We start from the raw sequence: 22,065 nt of genomic DNA, 5'->3' as shown, positions 1-22,065 counted from the left end.
ACTTTAATCCCTTGGCAAGCGGATTATATACACAAACATCCCTCAGCTCTAGCAAAAGGTCAAAGTGTCGTCTAAATAAAAGCATCACCGCTCTTACTCGCATTTTAGCTTTAATTACAAAGATCTACAGAAAGCCAGGACAAGTTCGGTTTTTTAAAAGGGCTTTCTCTTTTTAAATTTAAAAAATATCTATTCATGCGAGTTATGTGAAGCTATGTACGTACCCTGGCAGCTATCGAAGTTGTCGGTTTTTCCAGCATATCCCACAGCCATTTTTGCCATTGCGAACATTGACCTTCACCTACATTACAGTTACGTAATAAAAAAAAGTTATATAAATGTAAAACATAATCATAAAAGATAATTCATATGGTATGCTAGAGGTAAATTATTTAATGAAGTCGCTTACCAAATTCCTCTTCGTCTCTTTGACGTAACGATTCAGCCTCCTTTCTCATCTCTTCGTGCACATGCTCCTTCCTTTGGTGGTATTTGTGTTGGCAGCACGATTCCAGATACAATTCGTCTATCTAAAAGCAATTTTGAAATATCCAGTATTAAGCTTACAAAATTAATTTTCTAGTTAAGGTCGTCTACTTAGGTTCAAATTACGTAAAGAAAATCAGAACATAAGACCGCGCACTATTTGTTAAATATTCTCAGTAACAAAGAGTAATGAGGACGTAAAATGTAATATATAGATAACATCAATTAGAAATCTTGAAATGGTAATGAGTTTATAGAATGAAAAGGTTGAAACTATGTAGCTAACATTTTAGCAAATTATATTTTAATTAATTCCTTAAAATAGTAACACTCACTGATTGTAGTTAAGGGTTACTGTAAAAAACCATTATTTCATAAATAAAATTGGGACTTTTGGCCAACGACATGAGTGAGAGAACAACCACATTGATCTTTTCAATAGAACCGCCTTATGAAATAAATGTATGCATAGTATGCATGGTTTTTGTGGTAGAGCTAGATTATAATACAGTATTTTAATAACTCGGTCGCTTTAAGATTTTTTATAGATGTATCAAAAACTTAATTAATGTCGCAAGTTTGTTACTTACTAAACCCTACTCTAGGATGGTTTAAGCTATGCACCTATTATGTTTCTATAACGAGTTTGAAGTGCAAAAATTTGAAAATTGGATGTTTTAAAGCTGCCTGTACAATTTGCAATTAGATGCTCCATCACTCCTCTTGGAGAAGCCCATTGTGGCCTGTGAGCACCCCGGACATAGAGACCGTCTTAGAGCTAGATCCACCCTCTCAGGATTGCAGCTCAGGTAATTTTTAGAGTAAATCAACTCATGGGTATCATTTCAATATCCTGGACAAAGTTTAGAATAACACTCTAACTTAAAGCCTCAAGCTTTCGATTTTTTTAACGCGTGTCATCATTATTTCGAAACCAAAAAAAAAGATCGTGGTATATATTAATAAACATCATCAGAAAAAGGTTCGAAAAATGGATAAAATAAATATGATCAAATGCTATTCGTCGATAATTTTTTTAGCGTAAAACTATACTTTTTACTAACACAATAAAAGTATGTATACGCGCACGCTGATCAAAAACAAGTAATTAATGGGTGTTAATAACAGCTTTTGTCCTCTATTCTCTGATGTGAAATATAATTAGCCTATTTCTCCTAGATATGTCAGCCTAATTGAATGGTAAAGAGCCGCTTATCAAGTCTGGCATCAATCACCGTCAGATGCTCGAGGCATTAATAGACTCTGTTTGCGAACCTTATTGGAAGTTTTGTTTACGTGTTAAGGAGTATATGAGGTACATTATGGTCCATCAAGGCTTAAATAATATATTTTGAATGGAAACTAAGCAATCCTAATTAGATTGCTTTAATTAAAGTGGTCAAAGTTTTGTACTTCTGAATCCGGCTTTCAGCTATATTTCGCAGTTGTAAATTAAACAAATTGTCATCATATAGTTGAAAAGGATCCTTTTTGCGATTAATATTTGATCCTGTTTGTCAAACTATATACTACTTACCCCCCAATATTCAAGATCATCACTAAAGGCGAGCACGCACATCTCGTCAACCAAATGCAGCTTCCCCGTGCGGTAAAAATTCAATATAGACGAAAAGGACTTGGGATGTCGGTCGAAGAAGTATTCGTTGTCGATCAGCGAGTAGTCATCGCAAATTTCCGTCAACGCCTCGTGAGTGTTACAGTCGCGCAGCCGCCCCAGGCGGGTATGAGGTAGCCGATCGAGCGTGCGCCATAGTACCTCGTGTTTCACCCCACCTACGTTCAGTACCACGCGTCTATTTAAAGCCTGAAATAGAGGGAAACGGGAGACAGAGAAGAAGTAAAAATTAAGTAAATTTTTTAATTTTAATAATTTTATTAATGAAATTTAAAGGGCGCGGACTATGCCGCTCAAATTAAAGAAAATACATTATCGTTGAACGCAACTATATATTATACCTTCGAGCGCATGATCATAAATGGTTCTGGAGGTAAGGACGACATGCTCCTAGAGTAAGGTCGCTCTAGGTGCAGAGGTAGTGGAGGAGGTGGTGCATTAAAGGGCGGCTGTTCTCCTTGCGTCACCTCGAGGTCAAGGGGCGGCGATCCAGGGGTGGCATAGGGGGCCGCCGGCTCGTCCCAACGCACGGCGGCGATGGCGGCGGGCCCCCCCTCCCCTTCGCCGCTTCCGCCGTCGCGGTCGCCCATCATCGATGGGGACGAGTGCCCCAGGCTAGCCGTGCCGCCTTAGCCAAGATGAATGATGGTGTTCGTAGCACGGTGACGTCCCAGACGCTCCGACGCCGTTTGGGTCTTCACTTAAGACCATTTTCATCTGAAACGTTAGACATTTTGTTGAGAATTCTACTTTAGTCAGTGGAGAAGTCGAGTAAAAAAATTATTTTTAAGAATTTTGACACTAGAGTTTTGATTTCCGGTATTACTAACCGGAACAATAATCAATTCTATCTTAGAACATTGAAAGACTAGAATCAGTAAACATCAACATGTGATCAGGCGCAAGGAGGTGTTTTGTTTACAAAAATATTTACCGATTCTCTATTGCCAAGTTTACATACATTTTCAAAAGAGGCAATTTTTGGCTATACAGATTGGCGAATGGATCACTACACATATAAAGTTCCTCACAGACAAGATGTGGTAAGGTCGCCGCCGCACAAGTACGCTGAAGTTTGACGTTCGAGCTCGATTATTTTAAATTTTATTTTAGTAAACATCTGACACCGGTGGGGGCTGTATCTTTAGCGGCAAAATTTTAATAAATATTACGCAGCATTGGCATAATAGTTTTCTAATGCAGGAATTACATGTGTAAAACCTTTAGATGGATTGAATTTGTGTTACGATCAAGACTAGCGTAGTTTTTTCTCTCTTAGTCAAGTCTTTTTCTTGGTAGGCAAAATAATTGCAGTATTCGTGTTGACTGTAATATTTTAGCAAGACTAAGTCTTGCATTTTGCAAAGCCCGGTACTAAATGGTAAACCAAATCGTAAAACAGAAAAAATGTTCATTTAATTTAGTCCTATCACAAGAAAAACTGAAGAGCGAAACCCCAGGTTAAAAAAGCCTTACGACCAACGACTAAAACACTATTCTCAGTTGCTACGTCGTTGACCGTCAGGTTTGTTCCAAAATAAATCCGAAGCGGTATCAAAAAAAAACATTGTGTGACGTCACCGTTTATGACCCTGGTGACGGCACCAAGTTATTTATGGAAAACGCGGTGCCCCACCGTGGAAAATTGCCAATCAAGCCACTGTCAAGATTCTATTTAGGAACTTTATTTCGATATAAGTTTTTACTGCATTCTTAAGAATTTTATTAATAATAATTTTCAGGCAAATTGCATTTCCTATAGTGGCTGCTTTATTGGTCGTGCCACTGCTAAAGTGGCTATTTAAATCGTAGTATTTAACCGTGACCGCTAGTTAAAAACACAGCTTGCAAAATAGGTTACTCATTCAATTTTTTTCAGTATTTTATTTATTGAAGTTCGTCACGCCTACTCTAAACTTTTGAATCGCTTAGTGTAAGATGAGTTCTTCTTCAACCCCTTGATAATAGAAAATCTTATTAAAGAATTCTTCCGTAATATTATAGAGGATTGCCTTTATTCATGCACATCCGTTGATAATCCACGCCGAATTTGGAAAAACGATTTTTATTTATTTAGCCAAATTACTCGATAACCATTAAAATTACAAATAAACCAGTATTTCATTAGATATACAATATAAACATTACCAAATAATTATTCAAAAAATAATTAACAATATCTTTATTAACGTTCGTTCCTCTATTGAGGAGCTACTATAGTGGTAGTCAGTGTAATAAAAACCTATTTTTGCACATTCAATTCAACGCGTCAAAAAGCTGTCCCATCATGAGGCAAAACCTAGATTAAAACCAATTAAAAGAATTTTCTTGGACGCAACCCTCTGACCAACAAGATCATAAATTAAATCAATTTGGTCTGTTCTATATTAGGAAAAAAATATCTATTTTGAGGAGTTGTTAACTCTCACACTGCTGATTTGTTTGTGGAAAGATAATAATACATTTGCAAAACCAAGAAATGTGCTTGCTAACAGAATAATAAAACCTTAGATATAGCAAATTGTAGCTAAATGCTTCTATTTTTTATATTTTCTATAATTTAATCATATAAAGGACTCTGGAATAAACTCGCTAGCGTTTTTATTTCAGAAAAACCCAAAAATGTATAAATAATAAATGAGGCTATGAGTGCAAAAATGGACTAACCCCAATATTATCAAGGGCTAAAAAATAGGCTTAAAAAAATACGAAAATGTAAGTGCGCAAAACCCTTTTAAAAGGACATTTTTGTAGTTCGAATTAATCGAATGTTCTTGAGTGTTACTTAAATTTGCGGAATTTGTTTTGAATTTTTGGATATGGCTAATATTCGATTTTTCTATGATTGGTCCATTCTGCATTTAAAATAGATTGGGTTTTTAATGGGTTACTATAACTAGAAAATAGGTAAAGTTTCTTCTTCCTCAATTGGGCCAATTACTTCACCTCCAGTTGCTTGAGCGGATGACCTCAGTTTTTTATAAAAATCTTGGTATATAGGAGGGATGAATTCCATTAACTCAAGGAGATCTTTCTTTTTAGCTTCATTAATGGCATTACTATTTGGGTACAAAAGGGACAGCTCCTTAATTTCCTTGGAAACAGATTTCCTTTTATTAAGATCTACTGTGTTAAAATAAATCTCTTCATTATTCGAGTTCTTATACTGAATAGTATTGGGAAAATCTTTTCTAAACCTTAACCATTGGATTTTGAGCCACTCCACCTTTGTTTTTGTTTCAGATACTTTTCTGCTTATTATGTTACTTTCAAGTTCCTTAGTAGAAAAAAAATCTTGACTTATCCATTTCTATTATGGAAAAGGGATTTTGATAACTGTGTCATCGACATATCGAAGCCACATCTTGGGTTTAGATTGAGCTGTCCTTATAGCGTGCTCTATATATATGTTAACTACCATTTTAGATAACGACGAGCCCATTAGAAGGCCCTTGCCCTGGGAGTAAATCTTTAAATTGAAAGTAGAAATTATGAAAACAAAGATACAAAAGGTTCCACACCCTTCAGTGAAAGTCTGCTGCATTCTGCAAGTATTGCATCATGTCTGATTATTTCATTGTTGATTTTAGGGATTCCCCGAAGGGTAGATTTACGTTCAGTCTCTCAACATCAAACCTTACTAGTTTTTCGGAGAATCCAACGTTAGTGACCTAAGGAAGTTGAACGAAATGAGCTAAGCTTCATACAAGGGAGTTCCGACGTTGGCAACCCTTCTCTAAGAATTTCCTGTATATTAGCAATTCCAGAAATATTTCATTGAAGATGCAAATTGATAACTAAATAATGATTTATTTATTAATTGATAATCTTTTCTCAAAACACATTAATTAATAGAAGAAGGCCTCTGGGGTGAAAATCCGCATCTAATTAATTGGTAATAAGATTCATTAACTGCTTTTTTAAACTGAAGAAAGAAAACGTTTTTTTTCAATGTCTTCATAATTTGTAATTGATGCTGTTTTTAACTGGTAATAAATTTGGTATTATACAGTAATCTTCAATATCAATTTGGTTTAATTAGTTGCATCTCAATATATGCTTATTCATAACACATGGTGAGAATTCCTAGATAATTTTAAGAAGAATATTCAACATTAACAATGTCATAAGCCTCATATTTGACATAGACATGATTAAATAATGCCAAAGTAACTATAAAGAAGAAACGAATTTTTTCTACAATTTTGACTACTTGCAAGAAAACTCAATTTCGTATAATAAATTTATTCTTGTTCTGTAAAATCCCTGCACTGTATTAACGAATTTCGCTTTGAAAGAGATTTCATTACCGGTTAACAGGTGACTATAAAGGTATTTTAATGGCTCCGAGTGTTAATATAGAATGACCATTGCCACGTTATAAAGTTGCCAGAATTTTGAACTGATGCCAATTCTGTATACCGGTTAATGGAATCAACCGAAATACACCGGAAATTGGAACCTGTTGCCTCTTTCCTTCTGACACTTATCTTTTTCGCACTCGCTAATATCTATATATATTAAAATTTAATGAAAAATCCTATTCAGAAACTATTTCTCGTAGTTAATATCCATAACATTCCAAATAAATTAGTGTGGTGCTTGTTTAAATATTCTTCTTTGATCTATTATAGGAATAAGTATAAAAATTTATATGACATATTTAGGTCCTATTTAATAGACATCCAGCATTTTGCTATAAAAGATTTATAGCTTGTAATAAACGACTCTATTTAATTACCCTTTTCCATATGTTTTAGAGAAAATTAAAGCAGGTATCGAAGCCTCAAGATTTGTTGGTTTCACATACAAATAAAAATATTGTCTCTAGAAATTTTTTTCTTTAGAAAAACACTGACTTTGCTATTCATTCATTTCTTTAGAGGCAGAAGTTTTATTAAATAAAGCTTTTTTCAACGCAACGATTCTCTCCAAGGTTCTTAAGAATGCCTAAGAATTGGAACCATCTCAGTAGATACCAGTAATGTCTGCCATTCCATTGGAAGCGAGTTGCTTCTTTCCGGAAATGAGCTCTTTGCAGATCAATCCCTGCATGCATATTATTTTCAACAGAGCAAAGACGATTCATTGTAAATAAGACGAATTTTTCGACATACATATCCAGACACATCATTTCCACCAAAGATTGAGTTAGTGCGACTCTTAGTCGTTCGTAAGACTCTCGTTATGGTAAAGCATATCAATCTTAGAACATAAGGCTAGTTTTCTAGAAATTGGGAACCTGAAATACTGTTTATGGCGACAGACAACACGTATGATCTAATCTATGTAGATCAAAATCACATTACTATCTTGGGAGAAAAGCCCCAATTGTACGCCTACGCTTTCATTAGACATGTATGCTTTTGCTGTTCTCTTTGTGATATAAGAATTTCAAATTATTTTTCTATCGAGTGTGGCGCCAAGGTACTTCCAAGGCCAGACTATTTCTTTTTTTATTTTATTCCAATATTAAATGCACCCAATAAATGGACTGTGTGTGGACCATCGACTTTTCCACCAGCCCTACCACTGAGTCTAGAGCGAAGCGGTTTGGTTATTAAAAATCCTGGAATAATGAGTTTGAACAGCTTCAAATAATAATCGGAATTTCATCTGAAAGAACTGACGTTTCGATAATTCATAATCCTAGGAAAAACTTTAAAATGGCTTTAAATGTTTGGAGTATAACTATATTTTATTCCAGTAAGGTTAACTATATTGCAGTTTTAACAATTACTTAAAAACTCAAAGACACAAAAATAAGTTTTCCCACGAAACTAGAAAAAGGGACAAATGGAATAAGCTCAGGTGACTTCGAGACTTAAGTGAGATGCCCCCAAGAGACATTAATACAAACGTTTTATTTTAAATCTTTAAATTGAAATTTAAATGCGTCCAAAAGGCCAGAATATTTAAAGCATGGCTTTAATGAACTGCAAAAAATTAACTATGACTTTCAATCAAATAATAGGAAGCAATTTAGAGTGGCTTGCAATACCTGTTATAAAATGAAAGATTTACTTAATATAATGAATAAATGCTTTAAAAATTGAAAGTGTTGCAACAAAAAGAAAATGGCTTTACATAGCTGAAAGAAAAATAGGGAATCATATCTATGTTATATTTAATACAAAGTATTTTATAAGACAGATATTTTATTAAACATTACTTGACAATGGTGTTTTGTACATTTGTTTATATTTTCTTCAGATTCAGATTTTTTTTTTGAAAATTTAAACTACGAAAAAATATAGATAAGCAAAAAACATTATTGTCTTAACAAATCCATACCGCATATAAACTATAATAAGAATAGTTTATTTCAAATATTTTTTCTTAATATGTATATAACAAATGATAAATAAAATTTATATAGTGAAATAAACAGATCAATACTGACCCATTAAGGACTATTTACACACATCATATCGCTGCCTTAGTTTTAAATAAACTTGTTCAGACAAGTCCGGCGCAGTGACGTTTTTTACCTTTTTGACGTCCTTTGTATTAAAGTCGGGAACGATATTTTTGTGTATTTCACTGACGAAAACCGTTTAGAATTTGCGTTTGAATATGGATGAAAAATTAATCGAGTTGGTACGAAATTATCCAGAATTGTATGACTTGTCACACAAAAAATATATGGATGTCGGTTTTAAAAATAATATTTGGAATATCATAGGAGAAAAATTAAAACTCGAAGGTAAGTGGGTACTTCGTATATTAAAAATTAGTATGTAGGTTTTGGATTAGAGGTTATGTCGGATATCACACAAAAAGCAATGATGAACTTAATTTTTTTCGTTTTGCCATGGCACGCGTCCAATTTCTGAAGAAAAGTATTCTGTAAACAATTCTCTTGCTTGAAATGCGTCAGCAGTGGCATTTCCCCCCTGCATAGGTAAATTTTGGTGGACTTGTTGTTGCGGAACATTATTGAAGTTTGCATTTGGATAATTATAAGTATTTGTATCATATTTTTTTATGAAATTATGTAGAATACAAGCTGCCAATATTATGTAATCTACATTTTCCGGTTTAGCCTGGATTCTTCTAGTGGAGATTCTAAATTTTTGTATTAAAATCCCAAAAGCGTTTTCAACGGTCCTCCGAGCTCTACTTAAACGGTAGTTAAACACGAGCTTAGAATTATTCAGTTCTCTTCCTGGATATGGGCACATGAGATTTTTAGAGGGAATGCCTCATCACCTACAATTACATAATGAGCCTCCATATCTGTACCTGATAATGGTGCATGCTGTGGGACCGATAAACTATTATTTTGAAGTGCTTTTCCCAGATTGGATTTTGCAAAAATGCCACCATCGCTATTTTTGCCATACGCACCAACATGTACAGCTACGAAATTGTAATGTGCATCAACAAGTGCCAACAATACAATAGAAAACGTTTTTTGTAATTAAAAAATTGCGAGCCGCTATTTGGGGGTGCTTGAATTGTAAAATGTTTACCATCTATCGCTCCCAAACAGTTGGGGAAATTCCAAATTGTGTTAAAGCTGTCAGCAACAGTTTTTCACATGTCTTCTGAAGGTTGCGGCAACATTTCATTTATAAGATTTTCAAATATGATTTTGCAAGTTTCCATTACAATGTTTTGCACCGTATAGTGCCCCATTCGGTAACTAAATGATATAGTTTCTAAAGAATCTCCAGTAGCTAGGAACCTAAAAGAAACAAATTATTTATTGAAAAACTTCATTTTATGATAATTTTAATGTTTATAAACTGCAAATAAATTTATTTTTAGGGTCAGCATGTAAGACGAGATGGAATAATATCAGAGACAATTTCAGAAAATCTATAAAAAAACGTGCAACAAAAAGTGGACAAGCCTCAAAAAAAATCAAACTTTATAAATATGCCGAAGCATTAGGATTTTTAAACAAATTTTTTGATGAAAGAGATACGAAAGGAAATATTGAATTTCAAAAAGATGAGACTGAGGAACAGCAAGATTTTGAAGAACAAGTCAGTAAAGAGGAGAACACAATACCGGGCGCAGTACATGAACTAAACACTTCAACTGCATCAAAACAAACTGACGATGAATCAAGTTAATCATCCGTTACTCAAAGGCTAGTGAAACGAATTGAGCAAATACCCAAAATGGCTAAAAAAAGAACAGCTTCTCAAAAATCCAATCTTCTCAGTTAATGGAGTACTTAATCAAAGAAAAATCGGAAAAACCTGCTACTTCAACGTCGACGCCAACACATCCCGTTGACACATTTTTAGGTGGTATAAGTGCTACTTTAAAAATGTTTAACTCGTACAATTTACTCTAAGCAAAAAAAGAAATATTTGATGTTGTTCAAAAATATGAAATGCGAATGATTACAGCGTCGGCACAGATATCTGGGACATTATCCAGTGAATATCGAAGTGGATCTTCAGGAATATACCGTGAAAGCCATTTGATATCTCGCAAGTGATACGACACAAGAATCCTCTTCAAATATGTCTCCAGAAAGCCACTATACAAATTTGACATCTCCCTGTGATATATCACAAACACAAACATCCTTTCCAAATACACTCCGATCATTTTTTGGTAATTCTCAGCAGGAATAAATACATAGATTGTACGAGTATATAAACATTGTATTTAGATAAAGTAGATCACGTTTCAAAAATAAAAATTGATGTAAGAAAAAAAAATTGTATACCTACTATATTGTATGATTTTTTATTTCATAAATAAAAATTTAAAAATAAAAATAAAAAAACTTATAAATAAAATAGTATTTAGTTATAATAATAATTTAAATATAAAAATATAATTTAAAAAATAATAAAATTCATAAATAAAACTTAACGTTTTTTTTTCATAAATAAATTTGCGAATTGTTTTACTTTTACTTACCTCAAACAAACTGCTAATCATTCCCTTGGTGTAATAGCTTTTCTCCAATGAGTGTGTTGTTTTATTAAATGCCTTTCTATTTTATGAAGCAACATATTAAAACAATTTTGAGACATTCTGAAATATTCAAAAAATTTTGTTTCATCGTCCACCAATTCCTTATATAGAGTTATAAATTCTCCTTCAGTTTTTCGTTTCATCCAAGCTTTATGTACCCATTTTCATTTCTTTATTTAATTTTCTTCTTCTTCCAGAGCTATGGCAATAATAGCCAATTCTTTATCAGTAAAAAAAGCCATCTGAAAAAAGTTCTGATATTTCTACGTACGTGATCGGTACGGACTACAGATGGATGTGTATGAGTTGTTACCACTGAGCCGCACGGATAGCACTTATGCTGAACTGATACGGAACTGATGTGTGTAAATAGTCCTTTATTGCTCCAATGTAAGTTGTCTCTTGTTAGCGCCCTAAAGTCTATCAAGATTTAAATTCTACACTTGGGGTTTCGAAGTTCCTTTTTTGTGTTAAAATATATATACTTACAATCACAAGCTATTACAATTACTCACAAAAATACAGAATCCTATCCAAAAATGAAAAATAAATGTCTTTCGATAATATTAACTTGTTAAATTTATTAAAAAATGTTTCAAAAATTTTACTATTTATAAATTAAGTTATACGATAGGATATCAAAGAATTGGTGCCAAATTATTGATTAATTTTTGCGAAATTTGTTCTTTTTGTTTTGTATGGAGAAAGTGGGATGTTAAAAAGTCTGTAAAACAAGGAATGAAAAGCAGCAAATTTATGTGAGGACGGTGATGTTGAATTATATTGTCTAATATTATCTGTTGTTGCTTGTTTAAGGAATATTTCAAAGGATATCTTATTTCTTTCCCTCTTAAGTAATAAATCTATGAATGGTAAGGTGTTGTTCTGTTCCCGTTCGACTGTGAACTCAATTTTAGAGTGAAGAAAGTTGACATAATTATGAAAATTTGTAAGATCTACCTCACTTCCATTCCAAATCATACAGATATCATCCACATACCGTTTATAAAAGATGATGTTATTTTTTAAATTACTGCTCATTATTTTTGTTCCTAAGTTACTAGTCCCCCTTTTTGTTTAAAAAACGGTTGTTAAATTGGAAAAAATGTTGATCTAACACAGTAGAAAGAAGCAAAAGTAGATTTTCCACCAAGAGTGAAACAATTTTCCTTCTGAGAAGCTCTTTGACTAAGACCAGACAATCAGCGGGTGGAATGCTTGGAAATAAGTTTTTCACGTCTATATAAGCTGGGCTGTATCTGAAACGTGAACATTCTAAATACTCTTGGCAAAATTCACTTTTTACCCCAATCCTCATTTGAATTATTTTACATTTGACACGGCCGTAGCTGGTAAAAACACGGCAATTTTCGATCCTGCGCACGGCTAATAAATTTTTCTGGTTGGCAGCACTGGTCCGCAGGGCATCAGAGAGATAAGCAGAACACTTTTTAAGAGCTCTGTACATTGTCCCCTCTACTGTTGGTGGTGGATTTTTAATTAGTAGTTTGTATTCATCTTTATTCAAGACTTCTTCAATCTTGTTGTAGTTTTCTATATCCATTACAACTATTACGTTACCCTTGTTGAAATTCGCTGTTTTCTGCCCGTGATAAACTGAGACTCTGTTGAAGTGAGAACATCGAAGACCCATCGATCCGGTGCGACTGCAAAATTAAGCCCTCTGCTTAATACCTTTTACCACAGATGTAAATAGCTTCGCAGTTAGTAGTCAGTACTGCGGAGCTATTTACATCTGTGCTTTTACTCAGTATTGGAGGGTTTTTAATTTGGGGAGATTGGATCCATCTTACTTGTGCGTGCGGTTTTTAGTTTTTAACATTTTGGCCGGTGTTTGAGTTTCATTCCGTCAACTGTAGCGCAATTTTAAAACAATTCAAACTTTAAAGCAAGTTACATCATGCAAAACTAGAAGCGAGCCCAGAGGTAATATTCCCAACATCTGAAAACCCCTACTGTCAGGAAACTGCAAAATCTATTACGCTTCACACTTGATCGGACATCACACATCTGTAATATATAAACCTGTAGATTAGTTATTGTTGTTAGTTTGCACTTGATAATTGTTGAAAAGTTTGAAAACTTGATTAGGTGCTATTTACTGATCCCAACGTAAATCTTATATTATATCTTTGTATTTAATTCTTTCTATACTTATGTCCGCAAAAAATTAAAAATTCAGGTAGGGTACTTGCACTTGAAGGAAAAGAAACGTATTTGGTTTAGACTGGTTTAATATTAACTTATTTATCCGAAACCCGTTAAAAATGTCGTTGAGATCTGCCTCTGCAATAATATAAATGTATATTATACATATAAAAATCCAACATTGTTCCGTCCCGTACTTAGAACATTGAATGCCTAGAATAAGCATAGCTGCAAACCATACCTTTCCAATTTTTCATTTAATATATAATTTTTTTAATCCACTACATATTTTTTTAACATATTTTATTGTGTTGTATTTTGTAAGGTAAAAGGTGTATTTTTTTAAGTTTCGTTTATTTGCTGAGTAATAATATATACTTGGAGAGTAATTAACAATTTATTCAGAATTAAAAAAAAATTCTGACAAAAAAGTTAATGAAAAAAAGCAACTTGGCAACGTAGAATACCTCTATGTTTACTAATGCACGTATCCGAAGTTGCCACTTTGTGATGTTTTTCTAGATATTTTTTCAAAACTAACTTCATAACTAAAATCTAGAATGCAGCATATGTCGTTTGCCAGGAACCTATTTATAGTCCGCGCCCGATGTTATTTAATCGATATATGCCCGTATCTCCTGAAATTTCCAAGTAATTTTCATATTTTTTTGTCCAGATATTGACAATCAATAACTTAATTGATTCGTAGTAGTTATAAACCTATACAAACTAACGCTTTTTTGTAAAATTTACTTAAAAAGTCGAATGTTAAAGAAATGAAAAAGGCTCCAAAAGGATCTGAATTAATTTTTTTCCTATAATAAATATCTAAACGCATTTGAGATGGTTGCAAACCTCTACAAAAAGTTTTTTGGTAAAAAATTATTAAATTGTTAGATGTTAAAAAATATAAAGGGCTATGTAACTCGGCTATAACGGCTCTAACGGCTATAAGGAAAAGTTTTATCCATATCCTTTGGCAGTTATAGCCATTTATAACATTTTACTCAATCATTTTTAATCAAAAAAATTTCGTTTGTAGAGGTTTGCAACCATCTCAAATCCGTTTAGATATTTAGTATATATTACAGAAAAAAGTTTAATTCAAATCCTTTAAAAGTTAACCTTTTAATACATTTTTACAAAAAAACACATTAATTTTGAGGCATTTCGAGTACGAACAAGCAATAAATTTGCTAGATTATAATAATATACTTAATTACACATTTTTTTATTAATATTTTGGCATACAATACTTAATAGAAACTTCACAAATATGCCGTCTTTTATAATATTATTATGAAAATGTAAATACGTTAATTATTCTGCTAGTTTTTGTACAATTTTATTAGTATTGTGTAGTTAAAGTTGATTCGTAGGGTTTCTTTAGGGTTCTACTTACGTTTGGTTTATTATTTTCATCTATAGTGTTTAGTTTTTAGGTAGTTCATCTTGTTCGAGAGCCCCATTTTGGCCCCAATTTAGGTTATTTAGGTTATATTATTGTAAATCCCTGTAGTTCTAATTTTCTAGAATTTGTATACTTGCTTGCTTTGACTGTCAGTATTCTCCTAAAATTATTGGTCTCTTTGGGCAAAAACAATGAAGATAATTCTAAATATTTCGAAACTGTTCCATCGGGTTTTAAAAAGGACGCGCTTCGTGACAAATCATTCAGTTTTAATTGTTTAGTCAGTTTTTACCTTGGAAACAATTAAACGACAGTCAAAGCGAGTTAGGTTAGTGTTTTTGACGTTGACAATAAAAGTGTGTTCCCGAATTTCGTTACAATTGGTGTCAGAAGTAAAGGATATTTGGAAGCTCATTTTAGTGGATGCCTTTAACAAGAAGTCAGGCCAAGATGGAGACCGAGAAATTGATGGAGCTGCTATTAAGGAAGTTTGACGAGCAAAAAGTAGAACAAGAAGAACGAGACCGTAAACAGAAGGAAGAACAAGAACAACGAGACCGTAAACAGAAGGAAGAACAAGAAGAACGAGACCGTAAACAGAAGGAAGAACAAGAACAACGAGACCGTAAACAGAAGGAAGAACAAGAAGAACGAGACCGCAAACAAGAAGAACGAGACCGTAAACAGAAGAAAGAACAAGAAGAACGAGACCGTAAACAGAAGGTAGAACAAGAAGAACGAGACCGTAAACTGAAGGAAGAACAAGAAGAACGAGACCGCAAACAAGAAGAGCGAGACAAGAAACAGGAAGATTTACTAAAGACAATTAAATCTGACCTGAAGAAGGAAAATGAAGACCTGATAAGGACCATGAAAGATGACCTAAAGAAAGAAAATGAAGACCTGATTCGAACCATGAAAGATGACTTACTTAATTTAAAAAATAATCTTAAAAAGGAGCAGGAGGAACGAGACAGAAAACAAGAGGAACGAGTTTTACAACTTAAAGAAGATCTGGAGAAGAATCAGAAACAATTAATGACTAACTTTGAAGCAACAGTAGAAGAAGAATTGGGGCAAGTACAAAAAAAGATCCAAGAACTAGAGATGAAAGTAAAACGGACTCCTCTTCATCCCGATCCTGGAATGCAAACAATGATGAAAGTAAAGCCACCAAAATTCGACGGCAAAGAAGCTTGGAGTACCTATTTGAATCAATTTGAGGCCGCTGCTAGGGGAAATCGCTGGGATAACGAAGAAAAGGCAATCAATCTTAAGCTAAGCCTTAGAGGAGAAGCTACAGAAATATTAAGAATGGTGCCATCTGAGGATCAGCTCAATTTCGACGTACTGGTGCGTACCTTAGAGATGAGATACGGTGAAGCCCATCTACAACAAGTGTACCAGGCTCAATTGAAATCTAGAAGACAACAACCCGAGGAAGGACTCCAACAGTTTGAGGCCGATGTTGCTCGATTAGTAAATCTGGCTTACCCTTCAGCCCCAACAGAGTTCCGAGAACAAATTTCTATAAATTGTTTTATTGACGGAGTTCGAGATCCAGATACTAACCACGCTCTAAGGATGGCTCATCATAAAAGTATATCAGAAGCTTTGGCCCATGGACTAGAGTATGAGGCAGCTTTTCAAGCAACTAGAAGGCAGACACGAATAAGACAAATCAGAACTTCGGAAAGTGATCTCGAAGACCGCCTAAAGAAGCTTGAATCATTATTAGCGAGGAAACCTAAAAGACCATTGCAATGCTGGAATTGCAATGAGGAGGGGCACCTTAAACGTCAATGCCCCAAGCCTTTAAGAGATCCAAGGAACCAGGAAAACTTCAACTTCAAGCTGGCTGGGTGCTACCAAGCCCCACGTATAAGACTAAACCGGCTGCCACATCCTGGAGAGAGCTTGGTAGTACCGGGAAAAATATGCGGCCGTGAATGTGAGATGGTAGTGGATACAGGATCAAGTCATACTATCGTGAAGCCGAACATCGTAGCACACTGTAGGCTCTCAGCACCACCCAATTTAATTCTGGAGTCTGCAAATGGAAAAAGGATCCCGATTCTTGGATTGCACGAAGCTACAGTCACCATTGGCTTAACAACATTCCAACAGCCAGTACTAGTGGCAGAAATCATGGATGATGTCATATTAGGATTAGATGTTATGAATGCTCAGCAGTTTAAAATGGATGTATATAACCGGATATTGACGACGAGAAATGAAGAGATTTTTATGCACCACCTATATGAAGATAAAGTAAATACCAGAGTCGTTAAGTTATTCAAGGATGTTACTATACCAGGAAATTCAGAGGTGGTGGTTTATGCTACAACTGGAGGAAAAGAGGGAGAAACTGTTTTGATTGAGCCCATGGAAAAATGCAAACTATATGGTCAAGGAATTTTTCCAGCCAAGACGTTAACTACGCAGAAGAAATCTACTATTTTGGTTCGAATGGTAAATTTAAAAGGATATGATCAACACCTGAAACAAGGAGAGAACATTGGCGTATGCTCTGAAGTAGTGGCAGTCATGAAAAATGCTGATAGAAGTCGTTATTTAAACAGACCTTTTCCTGTATGTTTACAAAACCTATTTGAAGAATCTTCTGCCAATTTAACCATGGACCAGTGTAGTAAATTGCGACGTCTTCTTGAAGAAAATCAAGATGTGTTTTCCTTGCACGATAAAGACCTGGGAAGAACTGATTTGGTGCAGCATCGAATTAACACTGGAGACAATACTCCGATTAAACAAGCACCTCGAAGAATTCCGATAGCTAAACAAGGAGAAGTTTCCTCAATGCTTCAAGAAATGAGGACACAAGGAGTGATAGAGCCTTCTCAGAGTCCTTGGACATCTCCAGTTGTGCTAGTGAAGAAAAAGGATGGATCCACTAGATTTTGTGTAGACTATCGGCGACTGAATGATATTACCAAGAAAGACAGTTATCCCCTACCAAGAATTGACGACACCCTGGACACGCTATCAGGTTCACAATGGTTCTCAACACTCGATCTAAAGAGTGGATACTGGCAGGTAAATATGCACCCAGAAGATAAGGAAAAGACCGCATTCTCGACTGGAACAGGACTTTGGCAGTTTACAGTAATGCCCTTTGGACTCTGCAATGCTCCAGCTACCTTTGAGAGACTTATGGACACAGTTTTACGTGGAATGACTTGGGAATCATGTTTAGTTTATCTGGATGACGTTATCATACTGGGGAAAACATTTGAAGATCATTTGAAGAATATTCAAAAGGTATTTGTTAAACTGCGAGAGGCCAACCTGAAGCTAAGTCCTAAAAAATGTTGCTTATTTCAAAAAGAAGTTCGATACCTTGGCCATGTAATATCAGAAAAAGGTGTCAAGACTGATCCAGATAAAGTAGAGGCGATCGAAAAATGGCCACGACCCACTGACAAACACCAGTTAAGAAGCTTTCTGGGCCTTTGTACCTATTACAGAAGATTTGTAAGAAATTTCGCTAATCTTGCAAAGCCTCTACATAAGCTCACGGAGGACAAAGTGGTATTTAGTTGGTCAACAGACTGTGAAGAAGCATTTCAACAGTTAAAGAGAGCACTTTGCACATCTCCAATTTTAACATATCCGATTCCTGGACAAACTTTTATTTTGGATACCGATGCGAGTAATGTTGGAATTGGGGCCGTTCTATCACAAAAATATGAAGATGGCGAGCAAGTAATAGCTTATTTCAGTAAAACATTATCAAAACCAGAAAGAAACTATTGTGTCACTAGACGAGAGCTATTGTCAGCAGTAAAAGCTATTGAACATTTCCATAAATATTTGTATGGTCAACGATTTATCCTTAGAACCGACCATGCTTCGTTGAAATGGCTGTTTCAGTTTAAAAACCCCGAAGGACAAATAGCAAGGTGGCTTCAACGATTACAAGAGTATGACTTTACAATAGAACATAGGAAAGGCGCATATCACCAAAATGCCGATGCTTTATCGAGAAGACCCTGTATTGAAACATGTCAACATTGTTTTAAAAAGGAATCAAAACAGCATCCAGAGATATTTACTTGTAATCGTATTGGCCTTCACAGTTCTAAAGAGTGGGATGTAGCTAGTTTAATCCAAGATCAGTGTGATGACCCAGTATTTGGTCTTATTTACGAACTGAAATCTCGAGAAATTTCAAAACCAGAATGGAAAGACATTTCTGACAAATCTCCAGAACTTAAAGCTTATTGGTCTCAATGGAATTCATTGGTTATAAAAGATGGAGTATTAAAAAGAGTCTGGGAGAGCGTAGATGGAAAAGAAAAGACATATCTGACAGTCCTTCCTCGAAAACGTATTCCGGAAGTTCTTGAAGCTGTTCATGGCGGTGTCGGCGGAGGACATTTTGGAGTTAGTAAGACCTTGGCAAAAGTGAGAGAACGGTTTTACTGGCTGAACAGTCATCAAGATGTTGAACGCTGGTGCCGACAGTGTGAGCAGTGTTCGTCAAGCAAGGGACCAAAAACCCGGACAAGAGGAAAGATGATGCAGTATCTTGTTGGTGCACCTTTTGAACGAATTGCCATAGACGTAGCAGGACCCTTTCCTACTAGTAGCTCCGGAAACCGATATGCTCTTGTTGCTATGGATTACTTTAGTAAGTGGCCCGAGGTTTATCCGATTCCAAACCAAGAAGCAACGACAGTAGCTGAAGTGCTGTTCCAGAACTGGATTTGTCGATTTGGTGTACCCAGAGAGATACATTCAGACCAAGGAAGGAACTTTGAGTCACAAATATTCCAACAAGTATGCCAGTTGCTGGGAATCAATAAGACCCGTACAACCCCACTACACCCTCAGTCTGATGGAATGGTTGAAAGATTTAACCGCACATTTGAAACCTATTTAAGGATGGTAGTAAACTCTAAGCAAACCGACTGGGATACCTGTATACAACCATTCCTATTGGCATATCGTTCTTCTATCCACAAGTCAACTGGAAAAAGCCCGGCAAAAGTTGTCTACGGTGATGAACTTCGTTTACCTTTGGACATTATTACTGGAAGACCCCATAAGTCTGAAACCCTGGAGGAGTACGTCGACCATTTACAAGAGCGTTTACAAATTGTTCACGAACAAGCACGGGATAAACTTCATCTAGAAAGTAACAGAATGAAATCACGTTATGACATAAAGGCAAATTCTACCGGTTTTAATCCTGGGGATAAAGTCTGGTTATACAATCCACGGAGGACGAAGGGCAAGTCACCAAAGCTCCAGAAGGATTGGGAAGGTCCATTCAATGTGGTCACCAGAATCAACGACGTGGTGTACCGTATCCAGCGACATCCGACAGCAAAGATGAAAATTGTAAACATCGTCCGGCTGGCGCCCTATCATGACTCAGGTGGTCCCATGTTTGATCGGGACGATCAAACTTGAGAGGGGAGCAGTATTATGAAAATGTAAATACGTTAATTATTCTGCTAGTTTTTGTACAATTTTATTAGTATTGTGTAGTTAAAGTTGATTCGTAGGGTTTCTTTAGGGTTCTACTTACGTTTGGTTTATTATTTTCATCTATAGTGTTTAGTTTTTAGGTAGTTCATCTTGTTCGAGAGCCCCATTTTGGCCCCAATTTAGGTTATTTAGGTTATATTATTGTAAATCCCTGTAGTTCTAATTTTCTAGAATTTGTATACTTGCTTGCTTTGACTGTCAGTATTCTCCTAAAATTATTGGTCTCTTTGGGCAAAAACAATGAAGATAATTCTAAATATTTCGAAACTGTTCCATCGGGTTTTAAAAAGGACGCGCTTCGTGACAAATCATTCAGTTTTAATTGTTTAGTCAGTTTTTACCTTGGAAACAATTAAACGACAGTCAAAGCGAGTTAGGTTAGTGTTTTTGACGTTGACAATAAAAGTGTGTTCCCGAATTTCGTTACAATATTATAACTTAGAAGGATGACACCATTGACACCTAACTCGCCTGTGAAAAGAACGATTTGAATTTCCTTTTTTCCAATATATGTGACCCACTTCAGACTTCTTTATCATTTTTCATCAAAAAGGGAGTTTTTAGTCTTAATATTAATTAAAAAAACGCACTGAAACCACTCAAAACATCCTTTTAATAATGGGTCTACCAATAGAAGTGATAGAAGTTTAGTGGGCCATGTACGCAAAATGGGATGTGTCAAAACGCGGATCAAGCGTCAGTTGTGTTAAGTATACTCTGACATTTCATCATGAATCGTTTAAGTCAAGAGCAACGTATAGCTATCGTGAAAAGGTATTACGAAAATGCGCAATCGGTTAGAGCCTGTTATCGTGCTCTTAGAGAAGATTTTGGCCATCGTGGACGGTCTTCTGAGCTTGCAATAAGGCGCACAATTAATAAGTTTGAACGGGAGTACACTCTTCTGGATAATAAGCCACCAACGCGACAAAAAAGTGCAAGGACCGCTGAAAATATCGCCGCTGCAAGAGAAAGTGTTAACGCGAATAACAATGTGTCTGTTTTGCGCCGTTCTCAGCAATTAGGCAATTCACCAATGTCTCTGTGGCACATTTTGAACAAAGACTTAGGCCTACATCCATATAAGATGGTTCTAACTCAAGAATTAAAGCCTGCTGACCATGGTTTGCGAAGAACGTTTACCGACTTGGCCCTGTTGCAGTTGGAACAAAATGCCGATTTTGGGAAACAAATCATCTTTTCAGATGAAGCCCATTTTTGTCTTAGTGGCGTTGTCAATACGCAAAATTGCCGCTTCTGGTGTCAGAACAATCCTCAGAAATTAGTACAGGTGCCATTACACCCGTTAAAGGTGACTGTGTGGTATGGTTTGCATGTCGGTGGAATTATCGGTCCATACTTTTTTGAGGATGCAGGGGGGGCGTACTGTGACAGTCAACGGAGAGCGCTACTGCGACATGATAACAAACTTTCTTTGGCCTGCAATTGATGGTGGAGACTTCGAACAGAATTGGTTTCAGTAGGCGGAGCAACATCACACACCGCCTGAGCCACAATTAATTTATTAAGAAAGCGTTTTGAAGATCGAATAAGTTTGCGACATGGCAATATCAACTGGCCACCAAGGTCCTGTGATCTTATTCCCCTGGACTTTTTTTTTTGGGGATATGTGAAGTCGAAGGTGTATTCTAACAATCCTCAAACCATCAATGAGTTGAAGGTTAACATAACTAGGGTTATTCGCGAAATTCAATCAATCAATCAATCAATCAATGCTTTATTGTCAAGAAATTGTTACAATTTGTAGACAAAGCTGTAAAACAAAAAAGACACAAAAATGCAAACAAAACACAATTAAAAAAAAGAAAAACAAAAATTTTAAAAAAATATAAATAAATAAATAGAATCGATTATCTACAATATATACAGATTAATACAATTT

The 22,065-nt window shown here is 35.3% G+C and overlaps 1 protein-coding gene across 1 annotated transcript in view; it reads right to left on the bottom strand.

The window, feature by feature from the left end:
* Nucleotides 1–22,065, bottom strand: part of LOC126739835 (potassium voltage-gated channel protein Shab) — a 130,235-nt gene that overhangs the window by 72,646 nt on the left and 35,524 nt on the right. The window contains exons 2-5 of the mRNA XM_050445687.1: nucleotides 2,464–2,839; nucleotides 2,024–2,311; nucleotides 410–530; nucleotides 225–301 (exon numbers count right to left, since the gene is read on the bottom strand). Of these exons, the coding sequence (XP_050301644.1) occupies nucleotides 225–301; nucleotides 410–530; nucleotides 2,024–2,311; nucleotides 2,464–2,715 (738 nt within the window). The 5' untranslated portion in view covers nucleotides 2,716–2,839. The remainder of the gene's footprint in view (nucleotides 1–224; nucleotides 302–409; nucleotides 531–2,023; nucleotides 2,312–2,463; nucleotides 2,840–22,065) is intronic.

The sequence above is a fragment of the Anthonomus grandis genome, chromosome 1 (genome assembly GCF_022605725.1).
Source record: "Anthonomus grandis grandis chromosome 1, icAntGran1.3, whole genome shotgun sequence".
Taxonomy (NCBI): Eukaryota; Metazoa; Arthropoda; class Insecta; order Coleoptera; family Curculionidae; genus Anthonomus; species Anthonomus grandis.
The sequence above is the reverse complement of the archived record's forward strand: the minus strand, read 5'-3'. Positions and strand labels throughout refer to the sequence as shown.